The 20,040-nt window shown below is 37.0% G+C and overlaps 1 protein-coding gene across 1 annotated transcript in view; it reads left to right on the top strand.

The window, feature by feature from the left end:
- LOC140148803 (uncharacterized) overlaps positions 1–11,436 on the top strand; it is a 75,303-nt gene extending 63,867 nt beyond the window's left edge. The window contains 7 exon segments of the mRNA XM_072170873.1: positions 630–768; positions 2,193–3,440; positions 7,405–7,579; positions 8,796–8,970; positions 9,523–9,586; positions 10,008–10,107; positions 10,847–11,436. Coding sequence (XP_072026974.1) covers positions 630–768; positions 2,193–3,440; positions 7,405–7,579; positions 8,796–8,970; positions 9,523–9,586; positions 10,008–10,107; positions 10,847–10,891 — 1,946 coding nt within the window. The 3' untranslated portion in view covers positions 10,892–11,436.
- Positions 11,437–20,040: the final 8,604 nt, after the last annotated feature.

Below are 20,040 nucleotides of genomic sequence, written 5' to 3'. Positions count from 1 at the left end.
ATCTGGCACTGAGCAGTTGATATGCTTGAAAATATTATTGGAAATCCACCCCAACTGATCCAGTAACCTACCAAATTATAATAGCAAAACCTTTTAGGATTGTATACTAGATTTGTTTTTAAAAACCTTAATATCAAAAGACCTTTAATTAATATCAAAAGACCTTTAATTAATGCCTCCCCTCCCTTCCCTTTGAATAGTGCAACACCACATTAATTGAAGAGATTATGATAATTTTTAAAAATGCTCAGATTTGAACCAGGTCTTTGAATTTCTGAGTATTTTTTTTTTATTATTTAAAAAAGACATGCAAAACAAGGTGTTTTGTCTCTAGATTTTTTTATTTATTTAAATTAGTGACCAAATGTTGAAAATCATCAAGTCTTTCTTCCCTGTCCTATAAAGTCATTTATTGAAAAATTGTTCTTTTGTACTTTTTAAACTTATAGTAATTTAGCACTGTATTATTTTTGGAACATTAAGCGTATAAAACATTTACCAGTTCTTTTTCTAGACTGGTACCTTGTGTAATATTCTGTTGCTGCTATTGACAAATAAAGTGAAGACATACAGATTTACCCTACCTTATTACATTTATAATCTAATCTTGTAATTTGTTTTTAACACAGATGAAAGTGACACTCAGAGTGAGTCATCGTATGACAGCCGTACTCGTAGGAGAAAACGGTGGGAGAAAGAACAGCCATTTTCACCCGCTCATCTCAATAATTCTTATAACAAGGAACATGATGCTAAGCAGCAACAAAGGTACTATTATTTTATCATTTATTTATTATATTTTTATTTATTACAATTCTGCCAGAGACCAGGTGAGAACTAAGTAGTGCCTTGACTTTGAGACCAAATTAAAGGTGGGCCTAATGGCCATCTTCATCAGTGTAGAAAATGGGATGCAAAATAAAGAGAAAGGCAGAGGCTTCAATTTATGGGTTTACACCCGGAGGCTACTCTAGTTTGGTTTTGGTAGGGGTGTGCCGCTGAGAATTTGAAAGTGGACCCATCAATATACCAATTTTTCAAGAAATTTGGACCCATCGATATACCAAAAGTCAAAATTTTCAGCCGAATGTTTTAGTTTATTACAAATTTTCCCAAAAATGTTGGCTAGATTGAGGCAACATTGGGCTATTTTCCAAAAAATTGAGACAATTTTGAAAAAAGGACCCATCCATATGCCAAAATTGGCCTAGGAAAAGGGGTCATTGATATACCAAAAGACCGAAAATGCTACCCGTTTGTAGCACATCTCCGTGTGGTCATTAGTACTGAGTACCCCCGGGTTTACACCCTCGAAAGAATGACACAAAATGACAACAGACTTCTTGATATCAGATTATCACAATTGATAACAAACTTATAGGTTGTACAAGCAGCTTTCATGCTAAATCCCAAGTCTGAGCTGAACGTTAGTCATGAGATGAGATTCTCTGAATAGTTTATTAGTTCATTAAATTAATGGATTTCTTACCCTACTTAGTTTTTTCCCATGGGAGATCCCAAAGAAAATCATGCAATATTGGAGTACAAAAAATACATTGAAATCTACTGTGGGAGAGGTAATTGGATACAGACATCAAAATTGTCATTGTTTCAGCTGATTTCAGTGTTTTTTATTTCACTTTTACAATTTTCAATGTACTTCAGCTTTTTTCTGCATTAAAACGTTATTATTTTTCCTCTCTAGATAATTATAGACCAGGGGTGGGCATTGCAACCTATGGTCCAGTAATGCAAAATGACCTTCCAAGTTTTTTACCTATTGAGTAAAATTAAAAAGTGAGCTGTTGGAAACTGCTTATCCACAAATATATAGCCTGTTACATAAAATTCCAAAGTTTTAGGGGCCTGAGCTTTCGATACTAGCAGGATCTTCATCAAAGGCAAAGTGACAAGACAACATCATACAATTTCTTATCATGCACTCTATCAGAAACAATGCCATCACCAATTGATTTGCTTTCTACTTGCAGCATGTTCGCCCTGCGTAATTTGAGAAAGCAAATTTTTGGCTTGCTGAAATAAAAATGTTGCCCACCCCTGATAAAGACACTCTTTTCCTAATTACCACTAAAGTATGTATTCATTCATTGGCCGGGAAACAGAAAACAATTGGTATAAACTGCATTGCTGATTTTCTCTAATTTACTACCTGTATTTATTATAATTTTCAGCGTGGATCAAAGCACAACCATGGAGACAACCTATGCCAGACAAAGCTCCACTACCTCTGAAGAGGAAAGCCAACTTGAATCAAAGAAAACTACCAAAAAGCCTGAAACAAAAGAACAACATCCTCCTCAACATCACCAGAAAGCAGAGAAAGAGCACCGTCCTCCTCAACATCGCCAGAAAACTGAGAAAGAGCGCAAGAATGGTGAGGACAAAGGCCAACGACAAGAGTCTAAGGTTCAGCGCCAACCATCAGGACCAGATGAAAGTGCCATAGATGATTCCTCTCTTACTAGTGTTGATACTTTGTTATCAGACTTGAGTCTAGAATCGGATCAATTGTATCGTTTGCTAGGAGCGCAAGGAGTCCGTAAACTCAGCTCCAAACTTGTAAACTTACAGAACAAGATTGATAGGCAAAAAGAACATCATAGAAAACGTGATGAACAGAGTAGAAAACATGGTGCTCCTAAGATGGCCAGTACACCAGCGCAGCTAGATGTGGATAGTAATATACAGAAAGTTGTTGATACTGTGAAGGGTTCAAAAAGTAACGGACATGTATTGAGTTCTGCCGGGCATATGTTAAGTCCTGTTGCAGAACGGTCTCAAGAGACCATTGAAATGTCATCGCAAATTACTTTTGAATCTGCTGTGTCAGATCATGAACCAAAAGTTGAAGCCAAAGAGAAGCCAGTCAAGCCCCATAGGAAACATATACTCACAGAACGTCAACTGAAAAAGTTGGAAAGGAGAAAGAAGCACAAATATGTTAATTATAGAGACGATTTTCATATAAGCTATGGAAGCGAAGCACAAAGTGATAGTGTATCTGAAGGTAGTGTACCATGTACTTGTCGTCCTAGAAGGACACAATCCTTGCAGGATGTTGCCCCGAAATTAAGAAGCAAAGCAGCTGTGACTATTGAACCCAAATCTCATGTGATCCGTAAAGGGACGTTCAGGAAGACATCTACTAAAGGTGGACGTCTTCCTTCGCGCATTCCTGTACATTGCGCGGAAGACATCGAGACTCGAGATATGGGTACAAACTATCCATCTCCAGCTGCACAGAGGACTGCTGAAGAACGCAGACCACCAAAAGGAACAGCATTTACGATCACTTTTAAATCGGACAAGAGAAAAGGGAAGGATGGTAAACAGCAGGCAGAAGAGGAAGATGCAGAAGAAAATGGGAAGAGGAAGAAACGTCTACAGTACAGACATCGGGGTACAGCAGATGGAGAGGGGTGAGTGGAACCTATGAATTGTCATTGTGTAGCTAACATATATGGGCTGCTCAGTGCCAGAAATAAGTAACTGCAATAGCTGCCCTGTGAACATTTGGCACTTTAACACAGTATATTATACTGTACATTACACATGGCAGCTATTGCACTAACCCACTTCTGGCACTGAGCAGCCGATATGATGTGAATCTATTTCATTCGGTTGATAATTAGTATTTTTTTTGCTAATTACATGATGTTGGATAGCTGTGTCAAGCTAGTACATGTTTCTGTATAGTGTATGCATGCAGCTGTTGTAATGTTAATAATATTAATTATCCCCATGTTTGTTCATGCAATACGAAAAATATCAATGGCCGAGTGTGATACGACCTCAAACCAGTGATATTTTTCGGATTGCATGAACAAACTGGGGGTAACAAATTTATCATTCAGTAGACATGAATTTAATATAACCAAATAAATAAATAACACCACAATCCCAAAATAATCAAGTTATACTCCAAACACTTCCATGCATGCTTTTACAGTTTTCCGTCATGCGACTACCGCCAGGCCATGTAATACGGCGTGCCATTGCCAACTGTAAAATTGCAGTCTCTACTACATAGGCAATCAGCACGGTTGTAATACTCTGAGAGTGTGCAGACCCCCAGATTGCCGGTGCTGATAAAGAGCTGATTAACTTAATATACGGCTATATATTGTACAGTAATTTGTGAAAACTGAATGATGCGGAATTCTACTATTTGGCTGTTAACCAATGAATTGTTGTCATGTTTACTGAATCATAATAACCTGTATCTGATGTCACAGTTGTCAAGCATACACATATTCCAGGATATTCATAGGATGCAGGGATGATCTATTATGAATGCGAGACTAATGCATTAGTCTATAACAGGGGAGAGAAGCCTATGGCCTGCTTGCCACACTGATGATTTTGAGGCATCCTCTGTGATAATATCATGATGAAAATTTGTATCCATCTTGTAGACATTCAAGGTTCAAAATACAATGTGCCAAAATCCTCTTAAAATTTTTTTTTGTAAAAGTTTTTTTAAGCTTTTATAAGCAAGTTTCTTGAACAAAAGTACCCTAAATTATAGTACCTATTGTGTAAATTCACATATTTTTGCATGCTAAGCGCACCCTTTATCAAAGACGCAATTATATATAGCATGTGCACCCAGAGTGATTTAATAAAGAATAGTTTGAGCCCTTTGGGGTGAAAAGCTTGCCCACTCCAGGTCCATGATATACAGGGTTACACTTTCTTGATGGCAGTTCTTTCTACACTCTACAGTCTGTATTTAGATGTTGCTTTAGCCAAGAAATTAACACATTTGCAAATTTGGGGGTCAGCTTTTTTAAGACATGAGTTTTTGTGTACAGAACAGTGCAATATGGTTGAACTTGTAATATGAATTTCAAACCCAAATTTTCTACAAATATAAGCAGTTCAAATCTTAATTTGGATCATGGATAGTTAATCATGATTGGAAAGAAGTAACAGAACAAGCTAATGCCAGTGACAGTACAAATGCTTTATATAATACTCTCCAAGAGCGCATGAACGTGCATTTTCCAACACGCGAAATTAAACAACATGTTTCTGACAAACCTTGGATATCGGCGAAAACAAAAGAACTGATTCGCAAACGCCAGGAAGTTTTTGACCATTCCAGACCGCCAGTATGGAAGTTCTACAGGAACAAAGTACAGCGTGCGATTGCCGCTGATAAACGTGATTATTACAAAAACAGAGTTGAAAGACACAAAAAGTCAAACCCATCAGAATGGTATCGCCAGATACGAATCATGTCAACAAAGAATATCTCACAGCCCCTTATAAAGCCCCCACCTGGTACTGATCCTTCCAACACCAAAGAGGTGGCAAACAGCATCAACAATCATTTTGTCTCAATTGGTAAAGATATCAAAAGTTTGGACACGTCAGATTTACCCGCCTATTTACCAGCTCCTGAAAAACTCCCGGAGATTTACCCCTGGGAAGTTTGTGCCAAACTCTCTAAGATTGGTAGGAAAAAGGCAGGGGGTCCAGATGGAATACCCGCAAAATTGATTCGTGAGTTCCCTTTCGAGCTTAGTGTGCCGTTAACCCACATTCTTAATGCTTCTTTTCAAGAAGGATCAGTACCGGACCAGTGGAAGCGTGCAATTGTGGTTCCCATACCCAAGAGTAACCCATCTATATGGAATAAACTTAGACCTGTGTCATTAACAGATCATTTTGCTAAAGTGGCAGAATCTTTCATCACAGACTGGTTAATGAATGACATTGAACTGCAAATTGATGAGGGCAATTTGGGAACCGTAAAGGGAGATCCACAACTCATTATTTAGTCAAACTTATGAATAACATTACAAAGCATGCAGATCAACCAAAAAGCATGTCTCGTATTATTATTACTGATTTCAGTAAAGCGTTCGATCGCGTAGATCATAATATTGCCATCCCTAAGTTGCTAAAAATGGGTGCCAGACCCGCAGTCCTACCATGGATATGCAGTTTTTTGTTTAACAGAGTCCAATGTGTTAGGTATCATAATATATTATCTGAGTGGAGTGAACTCACGGGAGGGGTCCCACAGGGCACTCTGGATGGCCCAACCATTTTTCTTGCCCTGGCAAATGATGCCGCTATAATGAAAGATACCAACAAACTTGCGCTCAAATATGTTGATGACTTGACTATGGTTGAGAATACATTTGTTGGCCAGAACAGTACCATCCAGTGTGACTTGGACAAATTTAATAATTGGGCCACTGACAATCATATGAATTTGAACGCGTCTAAGTGCATGTTTATGGATGTCACCTTTGTAGCAATCCCACCAGTGCTACTCCCACTTCGTTTGGGTAGCGAGCATTTACAAAGCACTGATGTGGTTAAGATCTTGGGAGTAAAAATTGCTAACAACCTCAAGTGGGACAACCACACTGATGACATCATTAAACGTGCAAATGGACGCCTTTTCATGCTCAGTACACTCAGGCGTTATGCTCTAAGCATACATGATCTGGTCACAATATATGTCGGTTTTATTCGCCCTCTTCTTGAATACGCCGTGCCTGTATGGCACCCCGGTCTTACTGAGAATCAACATTATGCTTTAGAGCGTATACAGAAGAGGGCGTGTAAGATCATCATGGGTTCTCAATATATTTCTTACCAAGATGCACTTATCACATGTGACATTTCTGAGCTCCGATTACGTCGTGACAAAATCTGTTTGGACTTTGCCAAAACTCTTTATAATTCAAATGAGTTTCGCGATTGGTTGCCAAAGTTAAGATCTGAGCAAGTCAGAAGGACTCTCCGTAATGCTAACACGCTGACTGTGCCAAAAACACGCACTAAAAGATACGCTCAAAGTGCAATTCCTTTCATGATTAAAATGTGGAACGAAAAATGTCACATGTGATTGGTGCCTCAAGAGTCACATTTTATGAAATGCTTGTAGATATAGTTCTTAATGTGTTTTTGATCATGCTATGAAATTTAAGTTTGGATGGGGGTGTGTGGGTGTGTGTGACGTGTTGGGTGTGTGGTTGTGTGGTTGTGAGGTGAGGAAAGTCAATCTCTTTGCATATATTGTTTGTTGTACTAATTTTGGTAGTTGTAGGTCAATTATTTATTGGTGATATTTGGTGAGTGTGATGGGTGTAATTGGGTGTGAATGTGTGTTGCAGTTGTGTTAATGTGAGTGGCAGCTTGTATGAGCGATCAAGGAAGGTTATTTGCATTTGAAGTGTCTTTGTTTAAAAATATTGTCAATTTATATTTATATGCCATTTATTATTTAGCTTATGTATTTTTATATGTGCAATGTATGTAATTCAGCCTTTGGCTGCGAAGTGCATTTTTTCTAAAAAACCTTGAATAGAATAATCCTTGTTCATCTGGTAAATCCATTTTCCTTTTGTATATGTGTCGCAGATCAAAGAGTGGAACGCCAGAGCCAGTTGCATGGTTCCAACCATTTAGTAAGAAGATGCCTTGGCAACAGGATGTTCCCAGGAAGCCATTAGCAGATACACAGCCACCAGCAGATCTACAGCCACCAGCACTCAAGAGAGAAGGAACAAAGACAGTGGTCAAGTTATCTCTACAGGTACGTGTCCAATGTTTACCAGGCTACAATCCTGGAAAAAAATAGTTGGCATACTTGTACTAAATAATTGAAAGGAGAGTGAAAAATACATAGGATATATATGTGAAGCATAGACTCCCCACCCCCTGTATCTCATCCTTCCCCACTCCTCATCTTTAAATGTTGGAGGGTCTCACAGACCTTTTGACAACATGGCTCTGTCCAATATTGAGTTGGGGGAGCAGGCAAAGTGTGCCAACATTTTTTTCCAGGATTGTAGAACTTGAGGCAACAATTCATGAATATCATTCAGACAATGCTAGAAAAAGATTTATACAATCCAAATAGGTTTGTGCTTTACAAAGCGTAACTTGCCCTTACTGTCACCTAAATGCATCATTCATTTGATTTGATAAACACCTTATTTATGTGTGGACGTCTCAAAGCGCTAATGTAGATGTAGTTGTGACGCACATCATATCTGTACTTAGATTATGTATATCCACACAGCACCAGGATTAATTGGGATAGTCAGGGGTTAACACCCTCTTCTTTTCTACTGACTGTGAGGTACATTTAGGGCTCATATTGAAATTCCCTTACACAGGAAGGTGTGCGCCATCCTGCAGCTTTCCTGTGCTAGCCTTCTTTTGTTAAAATCCTGGGCAGGGTGTATCACTGATGCATATAATCCATCCGTTTTATGACCAAGCTTTCCTGAGGCGCATGCGCTTAGCGAGGGAATCCTGCCTTCTTTCTGTGTGAAAGCGTGGTAGGGTATTTCAATATGAGCCCTTACAGGTATGGATCATTAACATTTCTCTACGTAGGACAGAATACTGTCATGGTTTATTTATCCAACTCTAAATGCATCATAATGAGCGGAAGTCTGAATTTAATCTTCGGATATTGCCAATTAAATTCACACTTTTTTCAGTTCAAACCTCGGCAAGTTTCCACTGCTGGGAAATTGAACCTGGGACAGCATGCACCAGTAGCAAGTATTGTAACCACTGAACCATGCTCTATTTTGAATTGAGCTGTGTATGGTGTCAGTACTGTAAATTTGCCTTAGAAATGATGTTACAGGATTAACTACCATAGCAATAGGTTAAAACAATTTTTGAATATATCGCCTGGTACTACAAGCAGGTTGCACTCATCACTGTGTATGTCTGCAAGCATAGATTGAATACTAATCTTACACAATTCTCTTTTCATATGTGTACCTTTTTAGGAGGCTTTTGAGGAAAAAAGAGCAGAATTTATATCACGCTCTCGGGAACGACAGAAGAAGCTACAGTTGGCAGCTGAGGAACGACAGACAGAAATCGAGCATGAGCTGGAACGGAATAGGTTATTCCAAGACAAACGACAACAGAAAGTGAATGCCCAGGCCCACCCATACAGCGGTATGTAGAGAAAATACCATAACCACTCGGGTATAAGCTCACCCTCTAGGTGACTGATTCTGTTCCAAGAATGGGGTGGGGTTATAGGTGGGGTTATACCCGGGGAGATCTAGTACTTTGATTTAAAAAAGTTAAGAGGCTGAAGAAAATTTAAATGGTTTTTTTTCCCCTTTTTTTTAAATCCAGGATGCTTCAATGATGGGAGACTGGTTCATGCAGTATATTACAGTAATTTTTGCAATATGAAATATTCTTACCATGCACGCAAGAAATACTGTGACACTGATTGTAAAGTAAGGCCAAACTTACTAATGTTAATGTGCACCCTTGTTTCTAGAATGTTTTGAAAAATAGGGGGTGGGCTTATACCCAAAGGTGGGTTTATACCCACATGATTACAGTAAAACCTGGTGTTGATAACATTGTTTTTGAAATACCACTAATATGTACATGATTTTCCACAACCTAAGAACATGTCTCTGGTAACTACCTAAAAGGCTATATTTGAATTCTTACTAATTCTTTTCCTTCGTTTCTATCCATACCTCATAGATCAGCTACATAAACCACAAAAGAGACGCCTGACTAAGAAAGAAATCAAAGAGCAGACCCAAAGGTAGGTAATGGACCTGCCCCATTTGGCGCAGTTTATGGCGTAAAACATGAAGCCGGGTTCTGATTGACTTATTGAATCACGTCATCATCACCCCAGCACCTCATTTGCCGATCGATCTGCGTAGCATGGCGTGACACAGGCGTGATTTTACGCGATTGGTCAGCCAGTGCAATAGGTCTTTGCAAAATATTGTAGGCTTATTGCAGAGTACACATGATACACACAGATCTTGGGCAACATCTTTGAATATCATAATACAAGTTACTCTGTAGTTATAAAAATTAATAGTGGGGATTGTGATTCCCTGATAAGACACATAACGACACCGATGGCTAACCGCAAGTAACTCGTTAGTGTCAGAATTTGTTTCCCTGATAAGCCACATAAAGACACTGATGGTCATGGCCTTTTTCTGTTCTAGGTTATATGCCCAGCTTCCAGAAGTTCTCCAAAGAAATGAAGCAGAGAAGAGATTACAGACATACGAAAGCAACAGACTCAAGGCACAAGTTTACAGAAAGGTAAAACAAAAAACTTTTATTTTGCTCTATATGCCTATTCCTTCTTGAGAGAGAAATTTGACAAATCAATGTACACCCGTTGAGATGTTGATAGTTCAAAGGTACTTCCCATGGAATTCACAGCTTTCTATGATATCAGAAGTACAATATTAATTATTATAGACCGCTTGACATGTGACGTCATTGCCCGGCAGTATGTGGGTGAATTATGGCAATTTCCATTGTTCTTTGCCCTGCAGTATGCGTGCGCATCGCAGTTTGCTCAGGGCACGTGCATTTTAAATTGCCCACCACATTTCATATAGTACAAGAAAGCCATTGAACAGTGTAGTGGTTTGTTCAAGCATATCGATAGACCAGTCCCTCACCTTTGTTGGTAAACAATGATGTCAAGTGGTCTATATACGATTGTGATTATATAAAATATATTTTGATTGATCATCAATTAGAGGATATAACTATCGTTTTGAGATCCAGCCGTGTATTCAATGCATGTCGCTCTCATGCACAGAATTGGTGAATCCATTTATTTAGTCTTTCATACGCAAAATCAAAATACCATGCAACACTGACTTGAAAGATCACTGAGCACATACCATGTTACATTCAATGCAAATGATATATACGCAACATTGCCTCATAGAACACAGGCCAGAACCAATGAAGTTTAAGAAAAATGACAACTGTGCAAGAATCCTATTTATTGATATCTTTATTTATTGTTTTCATTTCTTTCCAGAAATTATCTGATCGAGTGAAAGGCAAGGGATGGTCTGAAACGTGAGCTGTGGTCTACCGATTCTCGGGAGCAGATTTTGTTCTTCTTTTTTTTCGCATGCAGCTGCTTGTTGAAATCAGTGCTTTATTTACTGATTATACTATTTTGCCAATGATCTTATAAATATTATAAAAATTACTTGTCTTAAGTCTTAAAAAGTTCAAATTCAATCAAAGCATAGATAGTACTCTACACTATCTATGATCAAAGCCTTTATTTCTGATGATAAAAACAGGTTAGTCACTTAATAAATGAATGTGGTATAAAATGAATGTGGTTTTCATTCATACAGATTATAGAGGAAAATCAGGGCCTAAAATTTTTCAATGTGTCAGATCATACAACTGCATTGTCATGGACAAGAATTTGATTACATTTCCCATTTTATTGTGATGTGCATGGGTACCGATGGAGTAGAGCAACTCATTCCACAATGTTGTTCCATATGTACAGTTAATTCTTAATGTTCTTAACAAACTGGTATCAATGATGGTTGGTCATAGCAGGCATTACATGATCTCATAACATGTCATTTGTGTTGTGTATCAGCATACTTAAGGTTCGTTCATACTACCACCGCATTTGCGATGCGTTGCTTTGCGATGCCGATATATCGATTACTTTTTGCCGCAACTCATCGCATTTCCAAGTTAAAATGTATTTAACTTCATTGCGATATCGCAATGCAGTATTGTGCAGTGCGGCAACGCACCGCATTGCAAAGCAACGCATCGCAAATGTGGTGGTAGTATGAACGGACCTTTAGACAGATGTAAGTTAGTGTTGGCCATTGTCGTCATTCAGGTTAACTTGAGTGGAAGATGACTAACCTTACTTCTCTGTCAAATTAATTCCAGTCTTTGGCTGAGATTTTTTGTGGTGTTCCTAAAAACATCCATGCTTTTGCCTATAGCTTTCCTGTCATAAGTTTCTTAAAAAACCATGGTTGCACTTGTCCATATCAAGAAAAAAAAAGAAAGCCATTTAGCATATCCAAAATTAAGCTTTCTAACAGTTCTCTATAGTCATATCATAGTGTAGCAGTATAAACATTAGTGTAGCAGTATAAACATTAGTGTGGTGACACCAAGATTTTCATTAAAAGTAAGCAAAGTTTCGTTACTTTTTGCATTGTTGACAGTATCCAACCAGAATGTCCTTCAGTTGTCGTAGTTAATCCGTTGTGTTTCACACAGCCTATACATTATACAATAATCAGAAATGGAGGCTTTGATAATATTACTGGTTTCCCATACTGACAATTCCCAGAACTAGAATCCCTCCCTTTGTACTATACACAATGAGTAGAGGGCAATGTTATTGTTTTTTTTAGTGCAAAGCTGTTTTACCATGGTTACTACCTGTGCTTGGTGAATTGAGTAATGCTGATTTCATACTTTCTTTTTGCTTGACGTTTTGCTGCTCTGACGACGATTTTGCTTCACTACCCTCCAGAAAAGCTGGCAGTGTCCAGCAGCAAGCCGATATATCAGGAGCGGTGCCGCTCTGACGTGATACAATTTTTGGTGATGCTGAGCAACAACATTGGCTTTCATAGTCATGTTGCTGCCGCTCAGCGGAGTGCCGCTCCGCTTGCCGAAAAGGGCATGCGACATGATGAAGCATTACGCTGCTTATGAAACCAGCATTAGACACTTGACAGGTTACATAGGGATGATTTGTAGTTATCTGGTATTTGTCAGCATATTGAAACACAAATATTATCAATACTGCTAAGCCAAACTAATATGTCTACCTGAAATATGTAAGAAATATTGTGTATATTTAACATTTTGAATGAAAAAAAAATTCAATATAATTTTTTTCCAAGTTGGTATCAAGTGTATACTAGTTTTTGAAAAAACTTAAGAGTGTGATGAGGTTGGTGGATACTGAACTACTACCATTTGAAACAGCAACTTTGTGATCATATATTATCATCAAACCACAAAGTTGTCACACCAACTTTAACAATATGCTATTGTAATTACTTGGTGGTCAAACCAGTGATTTAAAGCTGAATGTGTTAACCCTTAATTTAATATAAACACATGGAAGTGATTTAAATTTGTAGCATAGTTCAGTTCCATCAACTTCATTAAAACCATATGTGACACAACACGAGTAAATTAGGCACATGTCAACAGATACCAAATTTGAGATTTTACTATTATAAATAAAAAACAAAGACAGCAAAATAAAATTTACTTTATGGTATTTTCTGACATCAGCCTAATTTGCTTGTTAAGCCATATATGTATTTGACAACAAAGTTCTAAACATTAACCTATGCATGACTTATGCACAATTTGTTGTGTTTGTATATTGTTATTGTGTATTTTATCCTTGGTCCCCAGGTGATTCAATCACATTCCATAGTATGTGTGTGCGCGTATGCATGTGTATAATGTAGGTATGTATGTACTGTGAAATACATAGGCAATTATCAGTATGTATAAATGTTGGTATGTACATAGTTACACAAGGAAATAAACCCAGAGCCTACAGGGTGCTAGTTTGGAATTTACAACCAAGCTGTAAGGAGTTGGTAATTAGAAAATTGTCTCTAACATGGGGCCAAGTTTACTAAAACCGATAATGCATTAAGTCTCAATATGCATTGTAAGTTGCTGAAATAGATCATTTGTGTAAAATTTGGGGATTTACGATGTGTATGAGCGTATTTATGACGCATGTCTGTGTAAAATGGGCCACCGCAGTACATATATTTGTGTATTTTATGCTTTACTTAAAACAACAAAGAAAATAGAAAAAAGTCTGGTCCTTACAGGCACAACTTGCACAACTAGCTCAACAAGAAAGTTTTAAATTATACATTGGTTCGCTTCAAGTTTGGTAGTGACGTCAATGCTTTTTTTGCGATTGCGCCACTAGCGTGTTGGCAAACCACCCTTGTAGTGCATGCGTATGTCACTACCAAATTTCAGGTTAACCAAATATAGTATTTACTATTAGTAATACAGGTCAAATTCTCAATTGAAAATTGTATTTTTCAAAGGGTTAGTGCAACAAGGCACTATCTGCAATGGCTGCCTTTTAGACATTTGACAATTTCTACATTCTATATTGTACATTATTGAAACGTATGACACCTGGCAGCTATTGCAGATAGGTCCTTGCACTAATGCATGAATATGCTTCTATATGGCAAGTAGAAAAAAAAAGAAATATCAGCCCCTGTGGACTTTTTGATTAAAATATGTAATTATATTCATCAAAATAAAGTGTGCTCATATCAAAAAAATAATAACTGACATACATTGTGGTGCCTTTTGATATCTTTGCGAAGTAACTTAAATCTGAAGTAATTATCTGAAGTAATGAAGAACAAACTGAAATTCTGAAATTGGCACAAAGTATTTTATGGACTGTAAAAGTGGACATTTTCATGCTTCGTCGTTGGGCAGGAAAACCCTATGTACTTGTGGCCCTTGAATGTTTAAAACAAAAAAGGCAAGGAGTTACATTGGAGGTTTTACTTTAATCATGTTCACAGGCCAATGACACAGGAGGTTTTTCTTGTCCCAAAAATGATTTATTTTCATGTTCCAAGCAACTACTGCGTCATAACAACACAAATTATATTCCTTTTAGAAAATGTACAGGTCAATGTAAAAATAATTTAAACAGTTCAAAATTGGCAAAGTGCGAGAAAATTAATCGCACATAAATCTCCATCTTTATAGTACAGTCCAACCTCTCTTATCCGGCCTTGATGGGACCAAGCATTGTCCGGATAAGTGAAAAATCCGGATAAGTGAATTACATGTAATTCTGCATTGACTGTCCCAAGTACTGAACAAAAGATTGTTTAAATATGGGGTAATAAACACTAAAAGATGGCTTTAGAGTGCTTTTTGCAACATAGATGTCATTCTATGCATTCAGAGCATGGAATTACCTGTGGTAAATCATCAAAAACATATTTCCCTGTGAAGATTTCATATCCGGATAACAGAGAGATCCATATAAAAGAGGTCCGGATAAGAGAGGTTGGACTGTATTATGATCCATTTAGTTGTCTTTATTAAACAGTGCAGATATTGGATCATTGATATGGTTATGAATGGTGATCAAAATTTGAAAATAAGATGTCCTTGCCGATTATCATCATGTTAACCAACCATAACCGATCGAGTATGTGCAATCTGATATGATGAAGACCGGAATGTGAGCTAACTGAAATCATTGGTGAATCTGTGTTTGATTTACTTCATCCATTGTTTATAACCTATGTAATCACATGTACTATATCATTATACACAGTACAAAATAAGAAAGTTTGGATCTGCCAATCAAACATTCCATAAGCCGAAAATCACTGTGGTCATATGTTTACTAGAGTGTGTTGAGGTTTCTATTATTATCTTTTGAAAAAATGGTTCATAAGTCAGAGGAGGATGTTTCTTATGCGGTTGTATTTAAACATTTCGAATTATGGACACTGTCGCTGGTTATGTTAAGTTTTTCAGTATTATTTTTGGACAGTATTACCTACCAGTGGTATGATTTATTGGTGCAGTTTTTAACTTGTTTCCTTCAACCCACCCACCCCCCCCCCCTTCACAATAAAATATATGTTTAAACAACATGGTTTGTGATTATAACAAACTACGCATTAAAATGCATGAATGGTAACTAGCCAAGGTATGTCATGTGACATGATCTGATTCAATATGGCCATATAGGTGGCAATTTTGAAATATACTGACAAAATAGAGTGGAAAAAACAAACTTTACTGTTCAGCAAATTACTTCAGTGGGGTATGTCTGCTCTGTGTGATTATCCTGTAAAAAGAACTAGGTCACGTGATGCTACTCAGTTGACTAGCGAATGAGGTGATGATGACGTAATTCAATTAGCCAATCAGAACCCCACTTCCGTATACGCCATAAACTGTGTCAGATTGGCAGACCACTGAAGTACTGTGCTGAAAACTATAGTAAAATAATCACACAATTGTCAGAGGGATATACAGTCATTTAATTGCCCCATCCAAAATGTAAGATCAACTTATCAATATTTTGATGTAAGTTGTGATTTTTAAAAAAACCTGACTCTCCTACTGAATTTGACTCAAAACTGTTTATTCAGGGACTGCCTTTTGAGGAAAGCAGGAGCAATCGCTCTTTATTGCTCTCCTTAAATCTGATATAGGAGAGCAATTTTAGCTCTCTTTCGTTGACCATTCTCTCCTTACATTCTAATGTAAATGCTCTAAACAGCTCTCCTTGAAGGCAAATACCAAAAGACAGTCCCTGTTTATTCATATATTCTGTAAGTAAAAATGGCACACTCTTGAATAAATGGCAGGTGTGTGCCATTTATTTAGTTGTGTGAGTAGACCTAGTACAGGGCTGCCATAATACATGTAGGTCTTTCTTCTTTTTTTCCCCCTTGAATTGAACTTCTGAAACATTTGGTGTGAAAAACTCTTTGTTTGGTTTTCATTTCAGGATATAAAAATTGAAATCTATTTTGCTTCAAAAATGACTGTACATACGTTCAAGCAATTATGCCTACACCACACTATACTTGGGATGTAAGGATTCCAGCAATAGTATACTTTTTACTGGACAAGTTGATGATAATAATTTCAACTGTCTCCTTTGGTGTGGGTGGATCAGATTGTGGCACATTAATGTACAAAGTAATGTCATCATATGTCATGTACAAAACACTTGTAAACAATATGTATAAAATAAACCAGAGAGTGATGATCAACATTATATGATCATGTATTCGCCCCTTGCATGGTTCTGCCATGTTGGGTAGAGCCTCAAAATGGTAAGAGATACGAAAGGAAGAATGGCGTAACTTAACACAATGTTATGAATATGGCTGGTTCAATTCCCATTCATGTATACTGCCAGTTCATGGCTATACCCTCAAATGTGACAATCATGCAAGGAGTGAATGGCAAACCATACAGTGACCATTTAAGCTTTTTGGTTATGTATGGCATTCCATAATTGTTAATCTGCATGTGTACCAGATGTACGGCGGATGATGCCAGTGAGAGCAAATATATTTATTGATATCATAGGTATAAGGGATATCTTTAATTTTGTCTTTAAAAAAGATATTATTTTTGTTGAGAAAAAAACATTCTAGTTAAGTGGAATGGTGTAACATTTAATTTCTACCTTACATAAACCCAACATTTTAGAATGATTGAAATTCAATAAAATTGCCAAAACAATGCTTGTGTGACTGCCCTCCAAACAACCCCTTCCCTGTAGTCTTGCCTCCCTGTTCTCCAATCAAATGATCTGTGGTATGATCTTATAATGAAGTGGTGTGTTAGAAATTTGTGTGCTACTAAAATAAGAGAAAAAATTAATTTATGCCAGATAGGGACAGGTGGCTTATTGGCACTATACTTTAAACAGACATGACCAGGGACAACTGATTTGCGCGGGAAAAAAAATAGCCAATTGCGTTGAGATTGCACAGAACTTTTTTTTCGGTGCAAATCACTTGTCCCTGGACATGACTGCACACACTGGATATGGATAGGAAAAAGATTTTAAAGCAGTATTGTAAGATATCTCACATGATTAAAATGTTTTCTCTTCATTTTTAACTTGAGATGATGAGGTAAAATGAAATTTAATAGCTATTATATTCCAGCACCTAAATCATGTATCAGTGAATCAGATGGTAGTTGGTGTGTGTAGGCAAATTTGATCCTCGGATGAAATTTATAATCTACACTTTAAGCTTGTTTTTCGCAGGGTATTTAAGTTCATCAAAGTACATTACATTTACTATGGTGTAAACATCAGAAGTTTGAAAAAAATTGAGGGCCTCCTCGATCTTACAATGTGGCTTTAATTCAGCAAATGTGTTTGCATGGTATGCATCTGCCCTTGTGGCATGCTGCTACACTAGCTTCAAGAGAGGTATGGCATTCTTTTGCTCCGATTGATGCCAGCGCCCTGTTTATGAGTGACATGCTCAGAGCTTTCATGAGCGTCACTCTGCGCTGACCAATGCTTTGACGCGAAATCGGCCAATTAGGTTATTGGTTTGTTGTTATGATTGTCTGTCAGATGATTGAATCGGCCGATGATGATCTTGTTTTGTTAGGCAATTTCGGGTAATTTGATTCACAGCTTACATAGACTATAATAATAGCTTGCTTGTGATCCGTGATCCCATTGAGTTGATGATGTCAAAGGCTAGGATACCTTAATTAAATTAGTATTTCATTCTGAAATTAAGTGGACAATATTCTGAATGAGTATGTAAATCCATCAAAGTATCAATGGGCTATTACAGTTGAAATCCCCACTACCCCTGTGGAAGATTTTGGAAATATCTTCCACAGGGGAGTATGTTTTTCAAATGTAATTGGTCAGAGTTAATCATTTTGATACCCTTACTGCCCTGTATTATGGCTTTATCTATATCTTCCACAACTGGAGTGAGCATTTTAAATGGAAGTTACCCAATTGTCTATTCTATTCAGAACTTATACTCCCTCTGTGGAAGACTTTAGCTATATCTTCCACTGGGGTAGTGTGGATTTTAGATGGAATAGCCCAATGAAGCCCTATCTAGTTTTGTCAGAAGCTTGACCCCTTCCGCCTCATTTGTAACAAAAGTTGAGCAAAGTGTTTTCAGAGTGTACAAGAGATGTAATCCAAAATGGGGTTTTGTTTCTATTCTCTAACAACAAGATGAAATTAAGTTTTGATATAGCGAATGGATTTTTTTCTGTAAAGGAGTCAAACAAATGGTAACGAAAAGGTGTATGTTGCATGTTATTGCGGCTAAGAAGTAATCTCAGGAAAGTATTACTAAAATATTATGTCTTTGTAACCCTTATGTTACTTTATTTTTGTTATGTATTTTGACCAAAAAGAGATGATTTGTAAATTTAAATAAATATGCTCAGAATGAAAGAGTTTTGTTTTCTAAAATTCTATAAAATTTGTATTTATTTGTTATTATTAAGATTGTAAAATATGTATAATTTTGCATTCCACTTTTTTGGTGAAGATTTGTAAAATTGTTTGAGGAAAACATTTCGATGGAAAAAACAAGAGAACATATCAAATTTATAGACGACGAGATGTACAATTTGAATCCTTGGGGTTTTTACTCTTGCGAGTGCATATTGTAAGATAGTCCCCCCTTCTTTTCATGGGACAATTGCAGGATACCATATACACCCATGGACATTACACTATATACTAGCTACAAATGTGATGTGATCAAGCAAAATCAGTCAGAAGTCAAGATATTGTAATTTTCAGATATAGCCAAACAAAGACAATAATTTCTTTGGTTGCATATTGTTTTGGAAACACTTCAACTGTTCATATCTTTGGAACTAAATGTTCAATTTCAATGGGGTTTTCTGCAAAATGTAACTTTGCAAATGCTTTATACAGGCATATAAAAACCTGAAAATTGAATATGCCCTACTTTAGACTGATTTTAGTTGACCACACCACAAATTACGAAAACACCATCTTGGTATTGATGCATTGGGCTATTCCAGCTGAAATCCATCCACCCCTTGTGGAATATAATGACCTCAATCTTATACACAGGGAGTGTGAATATCAAATGGGGTTACCTGAATTGGCGACTCTATTTGAAATCTACACCCCCTGTGTGAAAGATAAGGGCCACGTCTTCCATAGGGAAGTGTATGGATTTCAAGTTGAATAGCTCATTAATGTGTTCAAATACCAAATTTTAATGCCAAATTTATATATTAATAATAAATTTTGTTTTTGCCTGTATGTGTTGCACATTATTAAATACAAATTTAACAAATTATATTGTGCTATTGTTGTGCTTACATAACGAATATTCATGAAGTGAATATATTTATTCTCTGTATGTTAATATTACAATTGAATGTTTCAAGTTGTTCATAAATAAAATTATAATTGCAAAGTGAGAGATGTCTTTGCTGTGTGGTTCTTGTTTTGGCTCTTGAGTTTGAAAGACCTCCCTCCGTGTGAAAGATGTGTGTCTTCCACAGCAGGACAAGATCATGTCTTCCATAGGGGGTGCAGGGAATTCAATTGGAATAGCCTAAATTGCTTCAATTAAGTTTTATGAAAATCAGAACTTTTTTGACCCCAACATGTACAACTTGCCAATTGACCTA

This window comes from Amphiura filiformis, chromosome 3, assembly GCF_039555335.1.
Source record: "Amphiura filiformis chromosome 3, Afil_fr2py, whole genome shotgun sequence".
In the NCBI taxonomy this organism is placed as follows: Eukaryota; Metazoa; Echinodermata; class Ophiuroidea; order Amphilepidida; family Amphiuridae; genus Amphiura; species Amphiura filiformis.
The sequence above is the reverse complement of the archived record's forward strand: the minus strand, read 5'-3'. Positions and strand labels throughout refer to the sequence as shown.